Consider the following 27052-nt stretch of genomic DNA (forward strand, 5'->3'; position numbering starts at 1 on the left):
CAGGTGGACGTAAAAAGATCCCATTGGCAATATTTTGAAGAGGAGCCATAGAGTTCTCCCTGGTGTCCAGGCCGATATTTACTGGGCAGGTATCTGACGAGAACTAATTTGCAAGGCGAGGGGGAAATAGTTGGGGTGTGGGACTATATTGGATAGCTCTTTCAAAAAGGCCAGCATAGACACAATGGTTGATATTTAGAATAGAAGGCAGGAGAAAAATCTTCAGAGAGCTGCAAGGCTATGGAATTCACTTAAACGGTTAGTGCTTAAACCAGAAATCCAAGATTCAAGATTGGATAGGTGGGTGAAATAAATGGGGTTGAAGGAATAAGACAGCAGAGTGGGTAAAATATGGTCAGAACTACTCATTCACGTGGAGGGTAAATGTCACCATGGACTGGATGGGCTAAATGTCCTGGTACTGTCTTGCAATTTCTATGTATTTTTCAGATGCAACCATAATCCATGACAGTTTCTTCCCTTCAAAAAAAACCCCAAAAAAGTCAACATATTGAACTAACCTTGAAAGCCCCAGAAAAATGTGCCTTGGTTAAGATGCCCTGGTAAATGGTTGAAGAAGCCTGCCCAATTATCCAAATCGATAAAAACAAGGTGAGTCATTGTGCGGAGCAGGTCCAAGTCGGGCAACTCGATGTCTTCTTCCTGGTCTGTGGCTTCCTCTTCTACTAGTTAGTAAAATATAATCACCAGGGAGAAGGAAAAAAAAGTTTACAATTGTTGCAAAGTTACAGCTTCAATAAGTCCTCTGAATAAACTAACATACACTAGACCATGCCAGGAAGCACTTAGCTTAATTCAGTGGAACAGGCCTTGCCGGAAAAGTAATGGTGCGTTAACAATGCACTCCATTATTAATGCACAAATTTTTATATTTTTACCTAACTTTTCCCTCTCTCTCAATTCAATCTTTCTGTTCCTCTCTTTATTCTTTGCCATGAGGCTGGTGGAAGTGGAGACGATCAATGTTTTCAAAAGGAAATTGGATGGGCACTTCAAGGAATAAACTTGCAGCGCTATGGGGATTGAGCAGGGGAGTGGGACTGACTGGATTGCACCATGGAGAGCCAGCATGGATCCGATGAGTGACTGCCCTCCTTTTATGCCATAAATGATTCCATGATTTCTATGACTTCTTTCTGTATCTGATTTGACTCTAATTCACCGTTTCCTTTTTCGTTGTTCCTGTTTCTTTCTCAATCCTTAAGGAAATCGATTGTCCTGTTGTTCGCTAAGGTCACACATGCCCCATAGCTCTCCTCACCCTGTTATCATCCTGTACTTCCAGCAAGTTACAGGGCAAAAAACACTAGGCTAAAGGGTGATGGATAGGTTTTAACAGGATACAGGATGCCCCATTCCAGCAAGATCTGGACCATTGTTATCAAGTGCATCCAGACTGGATTGTTTAAAGAACAGATAAATTGGGGATAATTTTAACCTAACCCACCCAATGGACTGGAAAATCAGGTGGGGTGTAAATCAGATATCTAACCCAAAACTGCCCCGTTCCCCATGCGAGGGTTATGTTAAAATTACTTCATTATGTTCGGCAGGAGTTAGGAGAGTCATAAACAACTGGAATCCATACTACCTTTGGACAATGAGCTCCCACACAAATGCATGCCTGGCACATAAAATAAACCTCCCCAAAGTAGCTTTGTATTTTCCACAGAATGCAATACCACACAAAATTGATTACGCTGAGCTTTATCAAAGTATTTTTTGCATGACATTTAAATATTTAGGGTTAGAAATTTTAATTTAATCCAGACTGAACAAATGGAAATCAGCAGTACTGTACTTGCCTCTTTTTACCTGCAGCTTTGGAAGGAACATTTTAATGTGCATATACGTAGTGTAGATGCATTTAAGGGGAAGTCATAGATAAATACACGAGAAAGGAATAGAAGGAAATGTTCAGTTATATGAAGAGGGATGGGAGGAGGCTTGTGTGAAGCATAAACACCAGCATATACAAGTTGGGCCAAAAGGCCTGTTTCGTGCTGTACATTCTAGGTAAACATTGTGTATGTAATGTGTTGGCTGGGGGAGGTGGAGAATGTAACCCTCTAGTGTAGAAGAGTAAAGTCCTCGTCCTGACAAGTTAGTCGCAGAAGACGCCCTCTTTACAAGCATAAAATTCCTGCTGGGGTCTGGTCCAACCCATCAGTCCATAAAATGCCCTCCAGCAAATCAAAGTTCATCCAATACTCTACAAAGTTATGAAAATTGGGAGGTACAAGAGTGCATGGGTTATGAGATCGAGTGTTTCATCTGAAAACAAAAGATTGAAGTCAAATCCTGATGGAGATAGTTGCTGTTTCTGTCTAAATTAAACAGAGCACTTAAGACAGCATAACCAGCAAGTTTAAAATTGAGGTTAATGCAATGGAATAATTTTGCTGAATAAAGCAAATTCTCATTTTAAACATAACCTGGGACTGTACTTTAACCTCCTAGTGCAGTAGCTCCATGTAGAGGCTATAGTGGTCGTGCAGCACACAAGCGCTTCAATATGCTGAGGTAACACTTCGGACACTGAATGGCACTTCCCATTGCCTCACTGGGCGAGTTCCCAATCTTGGTGCTGCCGTAAGGATACGGTGTGATGGTCTGGTGATTCCCAAAGTAAGGACAGGACAATTGGAAAGCATGAAACTCTGTCCACCCATTCCAGGTACTCTGCCACCTATTGGTGCAGGCGACAAGCAGCAGGTTGCTTTTGATCTCCCCACTCAACTATGAGGGATTCTGATAGAGTAAATAAGGAGAAACTGTTTCCAGTAGCAGAAAGGTCAGCAACCTGAGGAGACAGATTTAAGGTAATTGGCAAAAGAATCAGAGAGATAAGGAGATTTGTTTTTCCCCTCTCTTTAAACACATAAAAGACAGTGGAAGCAGATCCAATACTTTTCAAAGGGGACTTGAAAAGGAAAGAATTGCAGCGCAATGGGGAAAGAGCAGGGGGAGTAGGACTAATTGGATAGCTCTTTCAAAATAGTTGTAAGAGGTTAAAAATGGAAGGGGTGAGGCCACGGAAGGGTTTAGCACAAGAATGAGTACTTTAAATTCTCAGCAATAGAATCAGGGTAGTATAGTGTAGGAGGAGGCCATTCAGCCCATCAAGTCTGCGCTGGCTCTTTTGAACAATCCAGTTAGTCCCATTCTCTGCTCCTTCCCCTGGGCCTGCAATTTTTCTTGCAAATATTTATCCAATTCACTTTCGAAAGCTACTACTGAATCTGTATCAACCACCCTATCAAACAGTGTATCATAAATCCTAACCAGTTTGCGTAAAAAAGTATTTCCTCATGTCACCTCTGCATCGTTTGTCATTTACCTTAAATCTGTGTCTTCTAGTTATCGACCCGGGAGCTAATTCATGTCAGTGAGCATGGGTGCAGTGCGAGTGGATTAGGAGTTTTGGATGAGCTCAAGTTCATGGAAGGTGAAAGATGGGAGACTGGCCAAGAGAGCATTGTTGTAGTCGAGTCCAGAGTTAACAAAGGCATGGATGAGGGTTTCAGCAGCCAATGGTCTGAGGCGGAGGCAGGCAAAAATTAAGGAGGCGGAAGTAGGCAGTCTTGGTGATGGGACTGGATATGGGCTCAGAATCTCAGGTCAAGGTCAAATAGGGCGCCAAGGTTGAGTAAAGTCTGGTTCAACCTCAGACAGTGGCTAAGGAGGGTGTCAAGATGGTGGCTAGACAACAGGCAGTGGCGTAGCGGTATTGTCACTGAACTAATAACCCAGAGACCCAGGGTATTTCTCTGGGGACATGGGTCCGAATCCCACCACAGCAGAAGGTGGAATTTGAATTCGATTAATAAATCTGGAATTAAAAGCTAGTCTAATGATGGCCATGAAACCATTGTCGATTGTTGTAAAAACCCATCCGGTTCACTAATGTCCTTTAGGGAAGGAAATCTCCTGTCCTTACCTGGTCTGGTCTACATGTGACTCCAGACCCATAGCAATGTGGTTGACTCTTAAATGCCCTCTGAAATGGCCGAGCAAGCCATTCAGTTGTATCTAACCTCTACAAAGTCAATAAAACAGAATGAAACTGGACGGACCACCTGGCATCAACCTAGAAACCAGAAACGACAACAGCAAACCCAGCCCTGTCGACCCTGCAAAGTCCTTCTTGCTAACATCTGGGGGCTTGTGCCAAAGTTGGGAGAGCTGTCCCACAGACTAGTTAAGTAACAGCCTGACATAGTCTTACTCACAGAATCATACCTGCTGTATAACTCGATGCCAAGGTCCCAGACACTGCCATCCCTGGGTATGCCCTGTCCCACCGGCAGGACAGACTCAGCAGAGGTAGCGGCACAGTGGTATACAGTCGGGAGGGAGTTGCCCTGGGAGTCCTCAATATCTACTCCGGACCCCATCAGGTCAAGCGTGGGCAAGGAATTCTCCTGCTGATTATCACCTATCACCCTCAGCTAATGAATCAGTACCCATGTTGATCACCAGGTGGAGGAAGCACACAGGGTGGCAAGGGTGCAGAATGTACTCTAGGTGGGGGACTTCAATGTCCATCACCATGAGGGGCTCAGTGGCACCACCACTGACCGAGCTGGCTGAGTCCTAAAGGACAGAGCTGCTAGACTGGGTCTGCGGCAGATGATGAGGGAAACAACAAGAGGGAAAAACATACTTGACCCCGTCCTCACCCATCTGCCTGCCACAGATGCATCTGTCCATGACAGTATTGGTAGGAGTGACCACCACACAGTCCTTGAGGAGACGACGTCCCACCTTCACATTGAGGACACCCTCCATCGTGTTGGTGGCACTACCACCGTGCTAAATGGGATAGATTTCGAACAGATCTAGCAATGCAAAACTGGGCATCCACGAGGCGCTGTGGACCATCAGCAGCAGCAGAATTGTACTCAACCACAACCTGCAACTTCTTGGCCTGGCATATTCCCCACTCCACTATTATCATCAAGCCAGGAGACCAACCCTGGTTCAACGAATAGTGCAGGAGGGCATGCCAGGAGCAGCACCAGGCATAGCTTAAAACGAGGCGTTGACCTGGTGAAGCTACAACACAAGACTACTTGCATGCCAAACTGCGTAAGCAGCATGCAATAGACAGAGCTAAGTGATCCCATAACCAACGGATCAGATCTAAGCTCTGCAGTCCTGCCACATCCAGCCGTGAATGGTGGTGGACAATTAAACAACTAACTGGAGGAGGTGGCTCCACAAATATCCCCATCCTCAATGATGGGGGAGCCCAGCACATCAGTGTGAAAGATAAGGCTGAAGCATTTACAACAATCTTCAGCCAGAAGTGCCGAGTTGATGATCCATCTCGGCCTCTTCCTGAGGTCCCCAGCATCACAGATGCCAGACTTCAGCCAATTTGATTAATTCCGCGTGATATCAAGAAACGACTGAAGGCACTGGATACTGCAAAGGCTACGGGTTCTGACTATACTCCAGAAATTGTACTGAAGACCTGTGTTCCAGAACTTGCCACACCCCTAGCCAAGCTGTTCCAGTAGAGCTACAACACTGGCATCTACCCGGAACAGTGGCGCAGTGGTTAGCACCGCAGCCTCACAGCTCCAGCAACCTGGGTTCGATTCTGGGTACTGCCTGTGTGGAGTTTGCAAGTTCTCCCTGTGTCTGCGTGGGTTTCCTCCGGGTGCTCCGGTTTCCTCCCACATGCCAATGACTTGCAGGTTGATAGGTAAATTGGCCATTATAAATTGTCCCTAGTGTAGGTAGGTGGGAGGGAAATATAGTGACAGGTGGGGATGTGCCAGGAATATGGAATTAGAGTAGGATTAATATAAATGGGTGGTTGATGGTCGGCACAGGCTCGGTGGGCCGAAGGGCCTGTTTCAGTGTTGTATCTCTAAAAAAAAGACTGAAAGCACTGGATACTGCAAAAGCTATGGGCCCTGACAATATTCTGGCAATAGTACTGAAGACCTGTGCTACAGAACTTGCCGCGTCCTAGCAAGCTGTTCCAGTATAGCTACAACACTGGCATCTACCCGGCAATGTGGAAAATTGTCCAGGTATGTCCTGTACACAAAAAGCAGGGCAAGTCAATCCGGCCAATTACCGCCCCATCAGTCTACTCTCAATCAGTCAAGTGATGGAAGGTGTCAAGCGACACTTGCTTAGCAATAACCTGCTTGCTGAAGCTCAGTTTGGGTTCCACCAGGGCCACTCAGCTCCTGACCTCATTACAGCCTTGGTTCAAATATGGACAAAAGAGCTGAACTCAAGAGGTGAGCCAAAAGTGACTGCCCCTGACATCAAGGCAGCATTTAACCGAGTATGGCATCAAGGAGCCCTAGCAAAACTGAAGTCAATGGGAATCAGGGGAAAACTTTCCGCTGGTTGGAGTCATACCTAGCGCAAAGGAAGATAGTTGTGGTTGTTGGAGGTCAATCATCTGAGCTCCAGAACATCACTGCAGGAGTTCCTCAGGGGAGTGTCCTCGGCCCAACCATCTTCAATGACCTTCCTTCAACCCCAAGGTCAGAAGTGGAGATGTTCGCTGATGATTGCACAATGTTCAGCACCATTCACGACTCCTCAGTTACTGAAGCAGTCCGTGTAGAAATGCAGCAAGACCTGGACAATATCCAGGGGGCTGATAAGTGGCAAGTAACATTTGCGCCACACAAGTGCTGGGCAATGACCATCTCCAACAAGAGAGAATCTAACCATCTCCCCATGACATTCAATGGCATTACAATCGCTGAATCCCCCACTATCAACATCCTAGGGGCTATCATTGACCAGAAACTGAACTGCAGTAGCCATATAAATATCATGGCTACAACAGCAGGTCAGAGGCTAGGAATCCTACAGTGAGTAACTCACCTCTTGACTCCCCAAAGCCTGTCCACCATCTACAAGCACAAGTCAGCAGTGTGATGGAATACTCTCCACTTGCCTGAATGGGTGCAGCTCCAACAACACTCAAGAAGCCCGACACCATCCAGGACAAAGTACCCCATCCACAAACATTCACCCCCTCCACCACCACAGTGGCAGCAGTGTGTACCATCAACAAGATGCACTGCAGCAACGCACCAAGGCTCCTTAGTCAGCATCTTCCAAACCCACGACCTCTACCACCTAGAAGGACAAGGGCAGAAAAAGCATGGGAACACCACCACCAGCAAGTTCCCAAGCCACACACCATCCTGACTTGGAACTAGATCGCTAAAATTCTGGAACTCCCTTCCTAACAGCACTGTGGGTGTACCTACCTCACATGGACTGCAGCGGTTCAAGAAGGCAGCTCACCACCACCTTCGAGGGCAATTAGGGATGGGCGATAAATGCTGGCCTTGCCAGCAATGCCCACTTCCCATGAATGAATAAAAAGAATTCATGACAGAGATCAAAAATAATGGCTTTGGTCTTCTACTATTTAATTAACATATCACTTTACTCAAGTAAACCCTGTTTCACTGGAACTTCAAATTAAATTGCTCCATTTATCATACATGCTGCTTTGTTTTGCTCAGCTGAAGATTAATTCAGCACAAAGGCTTTTTAAGACAAGGCTCATCATTAGCTACGGAGCATGCATGAGGCAGCTTAGTTGACCATATGCAACTATATAAAGTTCTTAAACGACAACAGGAAAAAAAAAGATACACAGCTGAGAGAGGCTCCAATATAATGATTTCTATGGATGGAGCATTCAAACTGCCCTGGGCATACTGAACTTGCAACATTTGGAGCCAAGTTTAAACAAAAGACATAGAGATGAGACAAAGATCAGTATCAATCCCATCTGGAGTAACTGGCTTCAGTTCTGGGCACAATGAGGATTTATCAGGAAGGATATGTCTTGGAGGGAGTGCAAGGCAGATTCACGAGAATTATAACAGTTAAATGGGTTAAAATTATGAGGCCATGTTATATACAAAAGGCTTGTATTCTCTTCAGTATAGAAGATCAAGGGATGAACTAATTGGGGTGTTTAAGATGATTAAAAGGAGTTGATAGGGTAGATAGAGAGAAACTATTTGCTCTGTTGGGGGGAGTCCAGTACAAGAGGGCATAACCTTAAACTAAAACGATCATTCAGGGGTGATGTCAGAAAGCACTTCACACAAAAGTAGTGGAAATCTGGAAATCTCTCTCTCGCCCCCAAAAAGCTGCTGAGCCTAGGGGGTCAACAGAAAATTTCAAAACGGAGGTTGATCGAAATTTATTAGATAAGGGTTACAGAAGCAATGTGGGTAAATGAAGTTAAAATATAGATCAATCATCATCTAACTGAATGGCAAAACAGGCTTGAGGGGCTGAATGGCCTCCTCCTGTTCCTATAACTAGGAAAGAATAATGTTGTCAACCAGAACAAGTATATGTGCTAACTCAAATCTTAAACAGACTGAAGCTAACTCTTGCCCCTATTTACTACTCCTGTGCAATCACCAGCTTGGGATCCTTCACCTCTTACAGTGGATCTCGAGCTGGCTGGTGGAAAACTCCAGTCTTTGTTCCTTCAAAAGCCAAAACCCTGATTCTACACGGACACCTGTACAAATGGACGCCCCCCCCCCCCCCCCCACCCACCCACCAAAAATGCATACTTACTGACAGTCCCAAATAACTTGCAGGGTGAAATATACATGTGGTATTGAAACCACAGACACCAACAAATTATTAAATACAACCTCAATGCACCAAGCCCTTTTACAATCTAAAACACAGGGCACAGCCTGTTGCAAAGCTGCTGTATCTGGAACTTAGTGTCATGATCACTGGCACTTCCCCGTGCAATTTGCTTACTTTCTGGCCCCAAATTGCTGTGAGGTCAGTGTATGCTGGTCATCGAGAGGCAGCAGCAGGTTTTGTGAAAGTAATTGTTTTTGTGGAATGAGGAGACATTACCCAGCACCCTGCTCTAGCTTTGTGATTGAATCCTTGCACCTCTCCCTCCCGGGGAGAATGATTTCTCTTGCACTATGGATGCTGGGTTATTTTGTTTTATAGCATTCCTGTGAAGCCTTGGGACATTTTATGTTGTTACTGGTCTAAGTGCAAGCTGTTATGAAAATAAAGACACCTGCAAAAAAGTCAGTCAATCCCACATAAGAAATAGGAGCAGGAGTAGGCCATTCGTCCGCTCGAGTCTGCTCCACCATTCAATAAGATTATGACTGACCTAATTGTGGCCTCAACTCCACTTTCCTGTCTGCACCCTATAACCCCCGACTCCCTTGTCGACCAAAATTCTATCTCAGCCTTGAATATATTCAATGACCCAGCCTCTACTGCTCTCTGGGGGAGAGAATTCCACAGACTAACAACCCTCTGAAAAAATTTCTCCTCATCTCAGTCTTAAAAGGGAGACCCCTAATATTTAAACAGTGTCCTAGTTCTAGACTCCCCCCACAAAAGGAAACATCTTCTGAGCATCCACCCTGTCAAGTCCCCTCTGGATCTTATATATGTTTCAATAAGATCACCTCTTATTCTTCTAAACTCCAATGGATACAGGCCCAGCCTGCTCAACCTTTCCTCATAAGACAACCCCTTTATTCAGAGAATCAGCCTAGAGAACTTTCTCTGAATGGCTTCTAACACAAATATATATATATTTTTGAGAGAGACAAAAACTGAACACGGTACTCCAGATGCGGTCTAACTAAGTCCCTGTACAGCTGTAGCAATACTTCCCTACTTTTATACTCCATTCCCCTTGCAATAAACGCCAACATTCCATTTGCCTTCCTAATCACTTGCTGTACCTGCATACTAGCTTTTTGTGATTCATGTATCAGGGCACCCCTCTGTACCACACAGTTCTGTAGTCTCTCCATTCAATATAATGCTTTTCTATTCTCCCTGCCAAAGTAGACAAGTTCGTTTTTTCCCACATTATACTCCCATCTGCCAAATTTTTGCCCACTCACTTATCTAAATCCCTTCATAGACACTATATCCTCTTGACAGCTTACTTTCCTACCTATCTTTGTCATCAGCAATTTAGCTACCATACATTCAGTCCCTTCATCCAAGTCATTACTATAGATTGTAAATAGTTGAGGCCCCAGCAGGAGTAACAGCTTGCCAATGTGAAAATGATACATTTATTCCTACTCTCTGCTTCCTGTTAGCTAACCGATCTTCAATCCATGCTAATGTTACCTCCTATACCATGAGCTCTTATTTTGTGTAGCAACCTTTTATGTGGCACCTTATCGAATGCCTTTTGGAAATCCAAGTACACTACATCTACAGGTTCCCCTTTATCCACCTTGCTTATTCCTTCCTCAAGGCACTCTAATAAATTAGTCAAACACTATTTCCCTTTCACAAAACCATATTGACTCTGCCTGGATGCTGGCATAGGCTGTGCATGTGCAGCACCATACTAGCAGCAAGCATTTGCTCCGCACATTTGCGAAACTGGGAGCGCTCTGATGACGTCAGCAGGAGGCTGTGCTGTCAGGAGTCACTTTGTTCTTGAATAGAGGTAGTCCATTTGCGATTTTCCAATTCGCTGGGACCTTTGGAAGATTACACCCATTGCATCCACTATCTCTATAGCCACTTCTTTTAAGACCCTAGGATGCAGGCCATTAGGCTCAGGGGACTTGTAAGCCTTTAGTTCCAATTGTTTTCCCAGTACCTTTCCCTAGCGATTGAGATTGTTTTCAGTTCCTCCCTTTCATCTTTTGATTTTCAAGTATTTATGGGATTTTTTTTTGTCTCTTCTACAGTGAAGACTAACACAAAATACATGTTCAACGCTTCTGCCATTTCCTTATTTCCCATTATTTCCACAGTCTCAACCTCTAAGGGACCAACACTCATTTTACTTACTCTCTTCCTTTTTAAATACTTGTAGAAACTCTTGCTATCTGTTTTGTATATTTTTAGCTATCCTCTCATATTCTAATTTCTCCATCATTTTTTTGAGTCATTCTTTGCTGGTTTCTGAAACCTGCCCAATTTTCTCACCTACCACTAATCTTCGCAGTATTGTACGCCTTTCTTTCAATTTGATACCATCCTCAACTTCCTTAGTGAGCCACAAATTGTGCTTCCTTCTCGTAGAGTCTCTCCTTCTCAATGGAATACATCTTTGCTGAGAATTAGTAAATATCTCCTTAAATATCTGTCACACATTGTCTACTATCCTACCTTTTAACCTATTTTCCCAGTTCATTTTAGCCAACTCGGTCTTCATAACTTTGTAACTGCCTTTATTTAAGACACTAGTCTTAGACCCATACTGCTCACTCTCAAACTGAATGTGAAATTCTATCATGCTTTGATCACTGTTGCCCAGTGGATCCTTTACTACTAGTTCATTAATTAATCCAGTCTCATTGCACATTACCAGGTCGAAAATAACCTGCTCCCTGGTTGGTTCTACAGCATACTACTCTAAAAGATTTTCCCGAATACACTATGAACTCACCGTCCAGGCTACCTTTGCCAATCTGATTTGTCTAACCTATATGAAGATTAAAATCATCCATGATTATTGTGGTTTCTTGCAACCCCCCATTATTTCTTCCTGGTATACTCTGTCCGACAGTGTAGCTACTGTTAGGGGGCCTATAAACTACTCCAACAAGTGACTACCTACCTTTACTATTTCTTACCTCTACCCAAACTGATTCTACATTATCTTTTGAACGAAGGGCACCCCTCGCTGTCGCACTGAGGGCACCTCTGTTCTGTAGAAATGTCAAATACCCTTGAATATTTAGGTCCCAGCCTTGGTCACCTTGCAACCATATCTCTGAAATGACCATCAGGCCATACATATTTATTTCTATTTGTGCTATCAATTCATCAATTATGTATGCTGCCGCATTCAGAAATGAAGACTTCAATTCTGTCTCTTTACCATTCTTGCAAACTCTTGCTTTACCTGCTGGTACACTCTTCAGTTTATACATTCTGTCCCTTCCTGCCACACTCTGGTTATCATTACCTACATCACTAACCTGCCTTGTCCTTTCTCTTTAAATTTATCACATCTCCTCTCACATGATCCCTCTTCCCCACTATATAGTTTACAGCCCTCTCTACCGCCCTAGTTATACGACTTGCCAGAACACTGGTCCCAGCACGGTTCAGGTGAAGACCGTCCCAACAGTACAGCTTCCACTTTCCCAAGTACTGGTGGCAGTGCCCCATGAGTTGAAACCCATTTCTCCCACACGAATCTTTGATCCCAGACTCCAAATTATTTGCAATTAACAGATTTCACTGCAAATACAGCAGAGCCAGAGCCAGCCAGCCAGAGCTGGCTAAGATCCTTTAAACAATACTTGGTCAGCTGTAGAACAGGTTATAGGATTAGTAGTTACAATTTTATGCTAAACTTATCCTGTCCCAGCTCAATCCATAGCCCACTACCTTTTCTGTTTAGTCTCTTGACACAATAGGTGACTTCCATGCCTTTCTGAGGAAGAGCTGCCACTGACCTACTTGCTGGCATGAATTGGGCAGGTGTAATACGAAGGCTACCTTTGGCCGCTGTAAAGACCTGATGACTGGTTGAGGCCTCGGCATTGTGATCTTGTGGCATCTCCTTGGTGTTGCCGCAACATGCGGCCACGTGAGGGGCGGTGGCCTCGTTGTCAGCTGGTTCAGAAGTGGCCGGACCTGCCTCCTGTAAAGTGCTGTGCTTATAATGGTAGTGCATTTGGCCACTTTCAGCATCATTAAAAGACTTGCCACAAATGCATTTGACCAATAAGGACCTGGCGCCTGCCCCTCTCGCCCCATCGCACTCTGCCACATGATTCCGGATATCTTCCTCCGACTGGGCTGTTGCCGAACATGAGCAATGAAACCACAGCTTCCCTTGGTCACACAGATTTCTCAGGCACCTGCGGAAATCCTCCTTCCTTAACTTTTTGGAGTTATAGTGCAGCCGACACCCACAGGACAAAAATAAACACTCATCTGGCTCCACCTCTTTATTGGTAGCTGCATCCCCGTGCCCCACAAAGACATAATCAGTGCTGTGGAAAGCCTTGTAATGCTTGAGAAATTCATCTTCGGAATCGAACTCAATGTCATCGCACAATCCGCAGAAATACTTGACGCTTAGCCCGTTGTCATGCTGATCGCGACTATGACGGTACAAGGTTTCCACTCTGTGGAAGTGCTTCTTGCAAAAACCGCAGCTGTATTTATGAAACTGGTGGTTTGCCAGGCAGCTGCAGTGCTGGGCAACGCTTTCCTCCGAATCAAACATCTCTTCGCACAACCTGCACTGCCACAAACTATTGGCAACGGCAGCTTCCGGCTCAGGGCTGATTGGATCCAGCTGCACCCCTTCACTATCTTTGCCTCCCAAATCCGCCAAGCTCCACGCTGATTTGGATGTAGAGGGCTCACAAGCCATCAACTCATCTTTGTCCACTGGCTTCTCATAGTAATAAGCGTGGCCACTGTGGCACTCCACAATATGCGCCATCAGATCATCCCTCCTTAGCATTTCCGCTTGGCAGCGTTTGCACCAGAAGTGGTAGTTGGTCAGGTGAGCTCCCCCGTGACTACGGCTCATGTGCAAGCCGATAATCCCAGCATCAAGCGCGAGTTTGCCGCAGACCAAACACTTATGGTGGATTCCGTTGGCCGCCATGACGTGTTGCTCCACTGCCTCTTCAGTGTCAAACCTTTGGTGGCATTCACAGAACCATAGCCTGGCTCCCAGGCTGTTGTCACTCTCCACCTTTTCCTCCTTCACGCGCACATTGTTGAATTCTGTACGGCTCCTCTTGCTGGAGTTGGGCGCAGCAGTCTCATTGGAACATGTTTCGACCAAAGGTCTTTTGAATGGAGAGTTCTTCTTGGCCTTCGACTGATCCAAAATCATGCGGAGGTCAGAGGGGGTCTTGCTCTCCTCATTGAACTGGCAAAATTCCAAGATGGCCTTCTGCATGCTGCGTATCCACCGGATGTTGTGCATGGTTTGCTGAGTGTGCTGATTGATCTGATTGTCATCCACAAATAGTTTACTGCAGTCCAGACAGCGTCCCCTCACTTTGAATATCGCAGCAACTTGGCTAATATCTTTTGCAGACACAGCAACAGGGCCAGCCCTTCTGCATCGTGTTCTGCAAAGAAAGAAACCCAGACAGTTATACATTTATACCAGCTTTATAGGAACAGGAGACACCATGCAACTCCTTGAACCTATGCCAATTCAATTAGATCAGGGCTAATCTGCACCTCAACTCCTTTTACCCACCTTTGCTCCTATCTTTCGATCCCCTTACCTAACAAAAAATTGATCGATGACAGTCTTGACATCTCCGATTAAACCCCAGCATCCACAGCCATTTTTTGGGGGGGGGGGGGGGGCGGGGCAGCAGTAAGGGTTCTTGATTTCCACTATCCTTTGTGTGAAAAAGTACTTCCGATTTCTCTCCTAAAATGTCCCCCTCAATCCCAATTCCCACCCACCAGAGGAAACAGTTTTTTCTGAACCTACCCAATCGAATTCTTTTAACATTTTAAAACCTTTGATCTCTCACACTTGGCTAATGACTGACTTGTCATTTGTCCAAAAGGACAAGGATTTCAAAAATCAATGAAACTGGGAGTTGATAAAAGGGAGTTTAGGGAAACAGGACTTGGTGCAGGAGAGAATATAGGCAACAGAGTTTTACAATTTGTGAAGGGTTGAATTGACAAGGCTGGCAAGGATAGCATTGGAGCAATCAAGGCTGGAAGTGAAGACAAAGACATGGAGAAGGATGTCAGCAGCAGGACGAGGCTGGGGTAGAAGTGGGCTATATCGTGCAGGTAGAAATCTAGGACCTCGGGACTGCTAGGACTTAGGTCTTCAAGTTCAGCACAGGGTCAACCGGTACGCTGAGGTTGCATGTCACAATCAAGAGGCAAATGTCAGAAGCCAGTTCTGTCGAGTACACTTCACTTCAATGCAATAAAGTAAGGTGCCTCTCTTTTTCATCCTAATGAGTATCAGCTGCATTTCTAAAGAGGCAGGAGGCCCTAAAAGACATGTCAAGCGCTGCAAAGCAAGGCAGCTGAGGTCAAATGAGATCACAGGGCTGGTTAAAACCTTCTGTGAAGTAAACTCCACCCTAAAATTATGGTTCTTGCAAAACATGAGACATTTTCTGTTGGGTATTAGCTATAACTAGGTCAGGAATTTCTTCCATAATCCTGGTGGCTAATTAACTGGATCAGTCAAGTTCAAAGTGGATGTACACAACCAGATACAACAATTACAGTGTTCAAAGGAATGCAGTCTTAGCTCCAGGTCCTTATTAAATCCTTCCCAATATGGAAAACAGCAGTCGGGATCTTGCTTCAGCTGAACTGTACCTTGGCTATGTATAGGAACGTAGGAACAGGAGTAGGCCATTCAGCCCCTTGAGCTTGCACTGCCATTCAGTTAAATCACGGCTGATTTGTATCTCAACTTCATCTATCTGCCTTGGCTCCGTAACCCTTGCGTCACAAATATGTTCAAAAACATATGTCCTAAAAGTTAAAAGCAAAATACTGCGGATGCTGGAAATCTGAAACAAAAACAAGAAATGCTGGATTCACTCAGCAGGTCTGGCAGCATCTGTGGAAAGAGAAGCAGAGTTAACGTTCCGAAGAAGGGTCACTGACCCGAAACGTTAACTCTGCTTCTCTTTCCACAGATGCTGCCAGACCTGCTGAGTGAATCCAGCATTTCTTGTTTTTGTCCTAAAAGTTAATTTAACGAAGTACAAGTTTCCTTGTTGAACCTACATAGAATCATAGAATGGTTACAGCACAGAAGGAGGCCATTCTGCCCATCACATCCACACCAGCCCTCTGCAAGAGCAACTCAGCTAGTCCCACAAGCCCCCCCTCCCCCCTATAGCCCTGCAAATTTTCCTCTCTTCAGGCGCTTATTCAATTCCCTTTTGCATCTGCCTCCACCCCACACTCAGGCAATGCAGTCCAGATCCTAACCACTCACTGCATCAAATCAGTGTCCTCAGGTTCTAGATCCTCCGGCTAATAGGAACAGTTTCGCTCTATCTACCCTGTCTAGACCCATGATTTTGATCACTTATCAAATCTCCTCTAAGGAGAACAACCCCAGGTTCACCAATCTATCCATGTAACTGAAGTCTTTCACTCCCGGAACCATTCTCAAATCTTTTCTGCACTCTCTCTACAGCCTTCACATCCTTCCTGAAGTGTAGTGCCCAGATTTGAACACAATGTTCCAGTTGAGAACAAACCAGTTTCATAAAGGATCATAACTTCCTTGCTTTTGTACTCTGCCTGTATTTATGAAGCCAAGGATTCCGTATGTATTTTCTAACCACTTGCTCAGCCTTCAATGATTTATGCACATATATCCCCAGGTCCCTCTGCTCCTGCACCCCCTTTAGAATTGTATCCTTTATTTTATATTGCCTCTCTCCATTCTTTCTACAGAAATATGCCACTTCACACTTCTCTGCCATGAATCTGCCCATTCCACCAGCCTGTCTATATCCTCTTGAAGTCCATCACTATTCTCCTCACAGTTCACAATACTTCCAAGTTTTGTCGCATCTGCAAACTCCCAAGTCTAGGTCATTAATATAGATCAAGAAAAGCAGTGGTCTGAGTACCTATCCTAGGGAATCCCACTGCATACCTTCCTCCAGTCCAAAAAACAACTGTTCACCACTACCCTCTTTTTCCTGTCACTCAGCCAACTCCATATCTATGCGGCCACTGTCCCTTTTATTCCATGGGCTTCAACTTTGCTGGCAAGTCTGTTATGTGGCACTTTCTCAATGCCTTTTGGAAGTCCACATCAACCACATTACCCTCATCAACCCTTTGATATCTCATCAAAAAACTCAATCAAGTGAGTTGAACACAATTTGCCTTTAAAAAATCCATGCTAGCTCTTCCCCAATTAATCTGCACTTGTCCAAGTGACTGTTAATTTTGTCCCAGATTATCATCTCTAAAAGCTTTCCAATCACCGAGTTTAAACTGACAGGTCTGGAGTTGTTGGGTTTATCCTTACACTCTATTTTGAATAAGCGTGCAACGTTTGCAATTTCCCATTCCTGTGGCACCACCTCCATATCTGAGGAGGACTGGAAGATTATGGCCAGTGTCTCCGCAATTTCTACCCTTACTTCCCTTAGCAGCCTTCGATGCATCCCATCTGGTCCTGGTGACTTATCGATTTTAAGTATAGCCAGCCTTTCGAACACCTCCTCTTTATAAATTTTAGCCCATCAAGCATCTCAACTACCTCCTCTTTCACAATGACTTTGACAGCATCTTCTTCCTTGGTAGACAGATGCAAATCACTCACTTAATACCTCAACAATGCCCTCTGCCTCCATGCGTAGATCCTCTTTTTTGATCCCCGATTAGTCCCAACCCCTCCTGGTACTACTTATTTTTTTGACTATTTATATGCCTATAAAAGAATTTTGGATTCCTTTTATGGTAGTTGCCAATCTCTTCTCAAACTCTCTCTTTGCCTCATTTGTTTTTGCACTTCCCCTCAGCCTGGTTCTCACTCATGTCATCAACCTGACATTGGTCATATGCACCTTTTCTCTGCTTCATCGTACTTCTATCTCTTTTGTCAACCAGAAAGCTCTGAATTTGGTTGCCTACCTTTCCTTTCATGGCAATGTACTTCGACTACACCCAAACCATCTCCTCTTTAAATGCAGCCTATTGTTCAGTTACAGTTTTGCCTGCCAATCTTGGATTCCAATTTACCTGCACCAGATCCATTCTCAGCCCACTGAAATTGGTCCTCCTCCAATTTAGTACTTTTACCTTAGATTTCTCCTTGTCCTTTTCCATAGATAATTTAAACCTTATGATACTATGACTACTGTTCCCTAAAAGATCCCAACTGACAACTGATCTACCTCATTTCCCAGAACCAGATCCAGCAATGTCTCCTTCCTCATTGGGCAAGAAATATACTGATCATTAAAATTCTCCAGAACACACTTCATAAATTCTCCCCCCTCTGTCCTTTTCATTACTATCCCAGTCTATATTAGGATAATTCAAGTATTCTATGATAACTACATTATAGTTTTTGCAACTTGTAATTTCCTTGTATATTTGCTTCTCTATCTTTCCATTAGTTGGTGACCTATAGAATACAGTCAGTAGTGTAATGGTACCTCTATTGTTTCTTAGCTCTAACCAAATAGATTCCGTCCTTGACCCCTCTAGCACTGTAACATTCTCCTTAATCATTACAGCTACTCCTCCTCCTTTCCTATCTAACCTGAACACCTAGTATCCAGGAATATTTAGTATCCAGTCCTGCCCCATTTTGAGCTAGGTGTCTGGAACTGCCATGACATCACATGCTCATGTGGTGTTATATGCTTCTTCCAATCCTTGGTGCACCTTGTTTATCCTTCACAATGCTACGTCCCCATCCCCATTCCCCCTGCCAAGTTAGTTTAAATCCTCCCCCACAGCACGAGCAAACCACCCCACAAGGACATAGGTCCTGGCTCTGTTGAGCTGCATCCCATCCAATGTCCCAGGAAACTCAAACCCTCCCTCCTGCAACGCATTCATCTGCTCTATCCTCCCACTTCTATACTCACTACCGCTTGGCACTGATTATTACCTTAGAGATCCTGCTTGCTAGTCTCTTTCCGAGCTCCCTAAAATCTGCCTGATGGACTTCATCCCTCTTTCTACATATGTCGTTGGTACCATTGGTACATGGCTTATCAGATAAGAGTAGGTGCAATCCAATTCTCCTGTTGGGGATCATTAAAATAGTGCAGATTGGGAAAACAGCCCATGTTTCTTGAATGCTGATGAAAGAGGTGAGAGTTTGACAAAGTAAAACATCAAATGAGTAGCAACATCTTTGCTGTACGTCCCAGGAAGAATGGCTTATATTCCCATGAATATGGATGAGAGGTGTTCCAGTTGTAGTTTTAAGATGATTAAAAGATTTAACAGGGTAGATGGCGAGAAACTACTTCCTCTGGTGGGGGAATCAGAACAAGGGGATATAACTTTAAAATCAGAGCTAGGCCATTTAGGGGTGATGTCAGGAAGCACTTCTTCACACAAAGGGTAGTGGAAGTCTGGAATGCTCTCTACTAAAAGGCTATCAAGGCTCGGAGTCGACTGAATATTTCAAAACCAGGATGAATAATTTTTGTTTGGCAAGGGTATTAGGGTTACTGAAACAAGCTGGATAGATGGAATCAGACACAATCTAACTGAATGATGAAACAAGCGCAAGGAGCTGAATGCCCTCCTCCTTTTCCTATGAATGGACCAAATAAACTTTTATGCTTCTCAAAGGCACAAGACAAAATTCAAAACCAAGGAGCTTGCCCAAATCCACCCCCGTCAAGTGTCAGTTATGTGATTTAAAATAATATAGCTCCTGAACAATGTTCCCGCTAATCTGTGTGCATGCACTGTCATGCAGCAATCTGGAAGGTACTGCACAGGCTGCTCACAAGTTGTGGCTTTTAAGACACCATGCATGTGTGGCCATGCAAAAAAATTAAAGGTGTTGCTCATTGAAATGAACAGGCCGTGCACTAAGAAAATTTACAGGGAACAATGGCCGTGACCCTACTTTTCAGATAAAATGTTGGTCTCCTATTCAAATAGGGCAAAAGATAGTGTTTTACTCCTTTCACAAAGTAAAAGTTACATCTTTAGTTGCAGCCCATATCTTCCAGTTTAAAACTGCAAATCACTGCTTCGAACTTCTGAAACAAGATTACCCTTTGCGAAAAGTAAATGAAATTGTGGGAAAATAGGATGCTAGAGGCCTCCCCTGATCATGGTCCATGGTCAGCGTAGCTCAATTATTTAAGTAAGTAAAAAATCACAGAGAAGCTCCCAGTTTGACACTACCGGTCATGCAGTTCAGTTAAGGTACAATAGATTTCAACATCCCTGGGTCAGCGAGGGGAAAATCAGCCAGTCTTCACACTCCTGATGGCTGCTTTACTGGGACCACATGCGTCTGGATATAAGACGAGAGCACAGAATTAGGCCCGAAAATGACTGCTCCCATAGTCAAATAGCTTGCTAACAAGCACGGTCATAGCACCTATACCATTGTACCCCAGCAAGGAGTCAACAACTTCTGGGAGAGGAAAATGGGCAGGAGAAGAGAAAGGAATGCAGTGATTAAATCTAACAGCCAGGACCAGCTATCCTTTCCACTAGTTAAAAATCAAGGAAAACTCTATTTCTATCAAACTGTCAGTTAAATAACTTTTATTTATATAGCACCTTTACACTTCTGTGATGTTTGACTGTGTTAGATAAAAATTGACAGAACCATATAAGGAAATATTAGGACAGGTGACTATAAGTTTGGTCATACAGGAAGGTTTTAAGGAGTGTCTTAAAAAGGAAGAAAGAGTGGGGGGGGGGGGGGGGGAAGGTTTAGGGAGGAAATTTCAGAGCGTAGGGCCCAGGCAGTTGAAGGCACCAACAGTGGACAAAGGGAATGAGAGATGAAGGAAAACACACGCACCTGAAATGTGCTGTCAGTTCTGCATGGGTGCGTAGCATCTGTTGGCAAGCTGTACAATTAACCTGGAAAGGAACTTCCTGGCACAGAGAAATCAATAACTTCTTTGCATAGTTAGGAAATGGAAGAGGGCAGCGCGTTCCCCGCTCACCTAGTAAAAAAAGAGAAAGAGAAACCGGGAAAACAAAAAGGGAAAACTGAATTAGTGTTCAGACAAGACCTGAATTTTTGAGCGTGTTTCAAGTTTAATTTGACTTTAAATGAACGAAATGTAAATAATAAAATGCTGGAGAATTTAATACAATAGGGTTAAAAAAATTGCTTAATGATGAATCGAAGCTAATAAGGAGTCGTTAGCTCCGCAAGAGACATCTCGCCAAGACTCCCATCTTGAATTCTGATGACAGGTCATTGACCTGAAACATTAACTCTTTCTCTTGCCACAGATGGCACCTGACTTGCTGAGTGTTCTCCAGCATTTTATGTATTAATTTCAGATTCACCCATGTTACCAAATGCCAGTCAAACATCCCATTTAATGAAACGCAGTACCACACAGATAGGAAGGTTTAAGGTTCAACACTTTCTGTGCAGGACAAGTTAATTCCTAGTTCGGAACTCAGCATTTCCAGGTAAGGCAAGGATTCTCTCTCTCTCTCTCTCTCGAGGCGCTATCCAGCAATCCCTACTTTTTAAAAAAAAAATTCTCTTTCAGGTGTCACTGACAAGGCCAGCATTCGTTGCCCATCCCTAATCGTCCTCGAGAAGGTGGTGGTGAGCCGTCTTCTTGAACTGCTGCAGTCCATGTGGCGTAGGTACACCCACAGTGCTGTTAGGGAGGGAGCTCCAGGATTTTGACCCAGAGTGAAGGAACAGTGATATATTTCCAAATCAGCATGGTGTGTGACATGGGTGGGAAACTTGCAGGTGGTGGTGTTCCATGCGCCTGCTGCCCTTGTCCTTCTGGATGGTAGATGGCATGGGTTTGGGGGTTGGGATTCTTATTTGGTGACGCCAGGATCACATTCAGCTCTTCTCAACTCCCAATTACCTTACAGTCCACTACAAATTATCTCCTCCACACCGTACACCTAGACCACATTACAGGAAGGACGTAATTGCTCTGGGGACAGTGCAGAGGAGATTTACAAGAATGTTGTCAGAGCTTGAAAACTGCAGCTATGAGGAAAGATTGGATAGGCTCGGGCTGTTTCCCTGGAACTGAGGAGGCTGAAGGGTGAATTAATTGAGGTGTACAAAATTATGAGGGGCCCAGGTAAAGTAGACAGGAAGGACCCGTCTCCCCTAGCAGAGAGGTCAATTACTGGAGGGGGTGGGAAACAGATTTAAGGTGATTGGTAAAAGAATCAAAGGGGACATGAGGAAACCCTTTTTCACCCAGAGAGTGGTGCGTGTCTGGAATTCACTGCCTGGATCGGTGGTGGAGACAAAAACCCTCAGCTCATTTAAAAAGGTACCTAGACCTGCACCTGAAGTGCTGTAACCTGCAAGGCTGCGGGCCAGGTGCTGTAAAGTGGGATTAGATTAGGCATCTAGTTTTTTCAGCCAGCGCAGACAGGAGGGGCTGAATGGCTTCTTTCAGTGCCGTAACTTTTCTATGGTTCTATGGCTGTTACATTATTGTGGAAGTTTTGTCTCCACCGTGGCTCAGTGCCAATACTCTTGCCTCAGAATCAGAAGGTTATGGGTTCAAATCCCACTTCATAAACCTGAGCGCATAATCCAGGGTGACATTCAAGTGCTGCCCTATCAGAGGTGCTGTCTTTTGAAAAAGATGTTAAACCAAGACCTCATCTGCCTCTCAGGAAGACATAAAAGATCCTGTGGCATTCATTTTAAGAGCAGTGGGGGATTTATCCCTGGTGCCCTGGCCAATAGTCATCCCTCAACCAACACCATTAAAACAGTTTATTCGATCACTATCACACTGCTGGTTGTGGGAGCTTGCTATATCTAACTTGGCTGCTGTGTTTCCCACATTACAACAGTGACTATGCTAAAAGTACTTCACTGGCTGCAAATCGCTTGGGAATATCCTGAGGTTATGAAAGGCATAATAGAAATTCAAATTTTTCTTCTTTTGAGAGAAATCCTGGCTTAAGTGGTGGCTGTACTGTTGGGACGGTCTACACCTGAACCGTGTTGGGGCTGCATAACCAAGGAAGTTGAGAGGGTTTTAGACTGAATAGTGGGGGCAAGGGATGAAATTTGGGAAGATATGGTAAATCAAGTAGAGACAAGGCAAGAGAGAAAGGTATTAATATGGGAAATGATAAACAGACTGTGACAGGAAGGGACAGAGTGTACAAATCTAACAGTAAATCAACAGATAAGGCTAGAGGTTACAATAATAATAAAAGGACAAAACTAAAGGCTCTGTATCTGAATGCACGTAGCATTCGAAACAAGACAGATGAACTGAGAGTGCAAATAGAAATAAATAAGTACGATCTGATAGCCATTACAGAGACATGGCTGCAGGATGACATAGATTGGGACCTGAAAATTGAAGGACACATGGCATTTAGGAAGGACAGGAAGCTAGGAAAAGATGCAGGGGTAGCTCTGTTATTTAATAATGGTATTAGCGCAATAGAGAGGGATGACCCAAGTTCAGGAGACCAGGATGTTGGAGCAGTTTGGGTAGCGATAAGAAATCATAAAGGCAAAAAGTCACTTGTGGGAGTGGTGTACAGGGCACCTAACATTAACCACATGGTAGGACAGAGTATAAAGAAAGAAATAATAGCAGCTTGACAGAAAGGTACAGTGATAATTAGGGGGGATTTTAATCTACATTATAGACTAGAAAAATCAGATGGGCAAAGGTAGCCTTGATGAGGAGCACATAGAAAGTTTTCGGGATTATTTCTTGGAACAATACGTTCTGGAGCCAAGCAGGCTATACTAGACCTGGTATTGTGCAACAAGATAGGATTAATTAATGACCTCATAGTTCAGGCGCCCCTAGGTAGCAGCGATCATATGATTGAATTTTACATTAAGTTTGAGGGACAGAAGAGTGCATCCAAGACTAGTATTTTAAACTTAAATCAGAAGACACAGATTTAAGATTATTTTTACACAGCAAGTTATGGTCCAGAATGCACTGCCTGAAAGGTGGTGGAAGCACATTCAATAATTACTTGCAGAAGGAATTGGATTTACATTTAAAAAAGGAAAAAATTGCTGGTTCGATGGAGAAGGGCAGAGGGCAGTGAAACTTATTGGAAATCTCTAAGAGTCAGCAGACATGATGGGCCGAATGGCCTCCTCCTTGATCCAAGTTTCTATGCTTCGAACACTCTTTACAAAATGTACCGTTGCCCCCAACCTCTATTCCCGATAGGATATGGTTTCATAGCACTGGGTTAATTTAACAATTTTGATATACAACAGCAATGATTTATTAGACCAAAAAAAACTTCATTCCTTGCTTAAAGTTTCATCTGTTTTAAGCACTGCATTTTAAAAAGTTGTTCCCAGTCTTCCATTCAGCAGTAAAAACTCCAGACACAGAATTTTCTTTTTGGACTCTCTTCCACCACCACCCCCACCACCCCAAAACCTACCACTCAATTTGTGCCTTTGAAGGAAGTGGTTTCTCTCAGCCATATGCTGCAGGCATTCATCCCTCAAGTTAAAAAGGAGGTAGCAGCTCGGGCAAGCGAAGCACTGAGCGATCTGAGGCTCAAGGTCACGCCGATGGCCTTCAAGGTGCAGGGAATCAACCTACGAAATAAAAAGGGCAGTGTTTTAATTAATACATGCTTCTATTAGAAGTACAAGCTCTTCATTAACTAGCAGCAATTGATAGAATGATCTAGCACACAGGCCATTTGGCCTATCATGCTTGTGCCGGCTCTTTGATAGAGCTATCCAATTAGTCCCAAGCCTCCTGCTCTTTCCCCATAGCCCAGTTTCTTCCCTTCAAGTATTACCCAATTCCCTTTTGAAAGTTATGACTAAATCTGCTTCCACTGTCCATTCAGGCAGAGCATTCCAGATCATAACAACTCACTGCATTTAAAAAATAATTCTCCCCCCACCCACCTCGGTTCTTTTGCCAATTATCTTAGATAAACGTCCACTGGTTAAAGACCCAACCACCAGTGGAAAGAGTTTCTTCCCATCATAACTGGCCCAGGCTGACAGCACATTAATGAGATCTCATCAACTGCAGATACAGGAGTCTCAGAGTAAATGATACAATGCCCAAAGATTGCCTTGCAACTGGAGGTCATCTCCATCTCAGTTGGATCAAGCTGTGCAAAGTGGCTGTCAAGCTTGCTTGCCTAACAGCAATGAACTTCAAAGTAGCTACTTTTACATTTTGAAGAGAAACACTTTTCTTTGAGAACTGTGATAAAGGCATCACGTAACACCAACTATTTCACTGGTTACATACGAACATATGAATTAGGAGCAGGAGTAGGCCACTCGGCCCCTCGAGCCTGCTCCGCCATTCAATAAGTTCATGGCTGAACTGATTACTCCACATTTCCACCTACCCCTGATAACCTTCCACCCCCTTGCATATCAAGAATCTATCTACCTCTGCCTTAAAAATATTCAAAGACTCTGCTTCCACCGCCTTTTGAGGAAGAGAATTCCAAAGACTCACGACCCCTGAAGAAAAAATTTCTCCTCATCTCTGCATTAAATGTGTGACCCGTTATTGTTAAACAGTAACCCCTAGTTCTAGATTATCCCTCATGGGGAAACATCTTTTCCACATCCACCCTGTCAAGACCCCTCAGGATTTTAGATGTTTCAATCAAGTCGCATCTTACTCTTCGAAATTAAAGCGGATACAAGCTTAGCCTGTCCAATCTTTCCTCACAAGACAGCCCGCCCATTCCAGGTATCAGTCTAGTAAACCTTCTCTGAACTGCTTCCAACGCATTTACATCCTTCCTTACATAAGGAGACCAGTATTATACACTGTACTCCAGATGTGGTCTCACCAATGCCCTGTATAGCTGAAGCATAACCTCCCTACTTTTGTATTCAAATCCCCTCGCGATAAATAAAAAACATTCTATTAGCTTTCCTAATTACGTGCTGTACCTGCATACTAACCTTCGCGATTCATGCACTAGGTCACCCAGATCCCTCTACATCGCAGAGCTCCGCAATCTCTCACCAGTTAAATATACTTCTTTTTTATTCTTCCTGCCAAAGTGGACAATTTCACACTTTCCCACATTATATTCCATTTGCCAGGTCTTTGCCCACTCACTTATCCATATCCCTTTGTAGCCTGCTTACGCCCTCTTCACAACTTACTTTCCTACCCATCTTTGTGTCATCAGCAAATTTAGCAACCATACCTTCGGTCCCTTCATCTAAGTCATTTATATAAATTGTAAAACGTTGAGGACCCAACAAAGATCCCTGTGTCACACCACTCATCACATCTTGCCAACAAGAAAATGACCCATTCCCTACTCTGTTTCCTGTTAGCTAGCCAATCTTCTATCCATGCAAATATGTTACCCCCCTACACCATGAGCTTTTATTTTGTGCTACAACCTTTGATGTGGCACCTTATCAAATGCCTTCTGGAAATCTAAGTACAATATATCTACCAGTTCCCCTTCATCCACAGCACATGCAACTCCCTCCAAGAACTCCAATAAATTGGTTAAACATGATTTCCCTTTCACAAAACCATGTTGACTCTGCCTGATTACCGTGAATTTTTCTAAGTGCCCCGCTAGAACGTCTTTAACAATAGATTCTAACATTTTCCCTATGACCAATGTTAAGCTAACTGGTCTATAGTTTCCTGCTTTCTGTCTCCCTCTCTTTTTCACTAATGGAGTTACATTTGCTATTTTCCAATCTAACGGAACCCTCCCCGAATCTAGGGAAGTTTGGAAAATTAAAACTAATGCATCAACTAGATCACTAGCCACTTCTTTTAACACCCTAGGATGAAGTCCATCAGGACCCGGGGACTTGTCAGCACGCAGTTCCAACAATTTGTTCAGTACCACTTTCCTGGTGATTGTAATTTTCTTCAGTTCAGCCCTCCCTTCCATTTTCTGGCTTACAGCTATTCTGGGATGTTACTTGTATCCTCAATAGTGAAGACCGATACAAAATACCTGTTCAAATTCATCTGCCATCTCCTTATTATCCATTATTAATTCCCAGACTCACTTTCAATAGGACCAACGCTCATTTTGTTAACTCTTTTCTTTTTAAGTGTCTATAGAAACTCTTCTGTCTTTATATTTCTAGCTAGCTTTCTCTTGTACTCTAATTTTACCTTCCTTATCAATCTTTTAGTCATTCTTTGCTGTTTTTTATATTCCGTCCAATCTTCTGACCTGCCTCCCACCTTTGCACAATTATAGGCTTTTTCTTTATGTTTGATACTATCTTTAACTGTTTTAGTTAACCACCCTTGGAATTTTTCTTTCTCATTGAAATGTATCTATTCTGTGTATTCTGAAATATCCCCTTAAATATCTGCCACTGCATCTCCATTGACCTATC

The 27052-nt window shown here is 43.8% G+C and overlaps 1 protein-coding gene across 5 annotated transcripts in view; it reads right to left on the bottom strand.

Annotated features, from left to right (window-relative positions):
• The window catches only part of znf451 (zinc finger protein 451), an 83512-nt gene that overhangs the window by 11147 nt on the left and 45313 nt on the right, over positions 1-27052 (bottom strand). For 3 of the 5 annotated variants that reach the window (XM_068020157.1, XM_068020158.1, XM_068020155.1), the window contains exons 8-11: positions 24118-24277; positions 20528-20675; positions 12517-14117; positions 522-686 (exon numbers count right to left, since the gene is read on the bottom strand). In XM_068020157.1, coding sequence (XP_067876258.1) covers positions 522-686; positions 12517-14117; positions 20528-20675; positions 24118-24277 — 2074 coding nt within the window. The remainder of the gene's footprint in view (positions 1-521; positions 687-12516; positions 14118-20527; positions 20676-24117; positions 24278-27052) is intronic. The other 2 variants (XM_068020159.1, XM_068020156.1) reach the window with 1 other exon arrangement.

This window comes from Heterodontus francisci, chromosome 3, assembly GCF_036365525.1.
Source record: "Heterodontus francisci isolate sHetFra1 chromosome 3, sHetFra1.hap1, whole genome shotgun sequence".
Classification (NCBI taxonomy): domain Eukaryota; kingdom Metazoa; phylum Chordata; class Chondrichthyes; order Heterodontiformes; family Heterodontidae; genus Heterodontus; species Heterodontus francisci.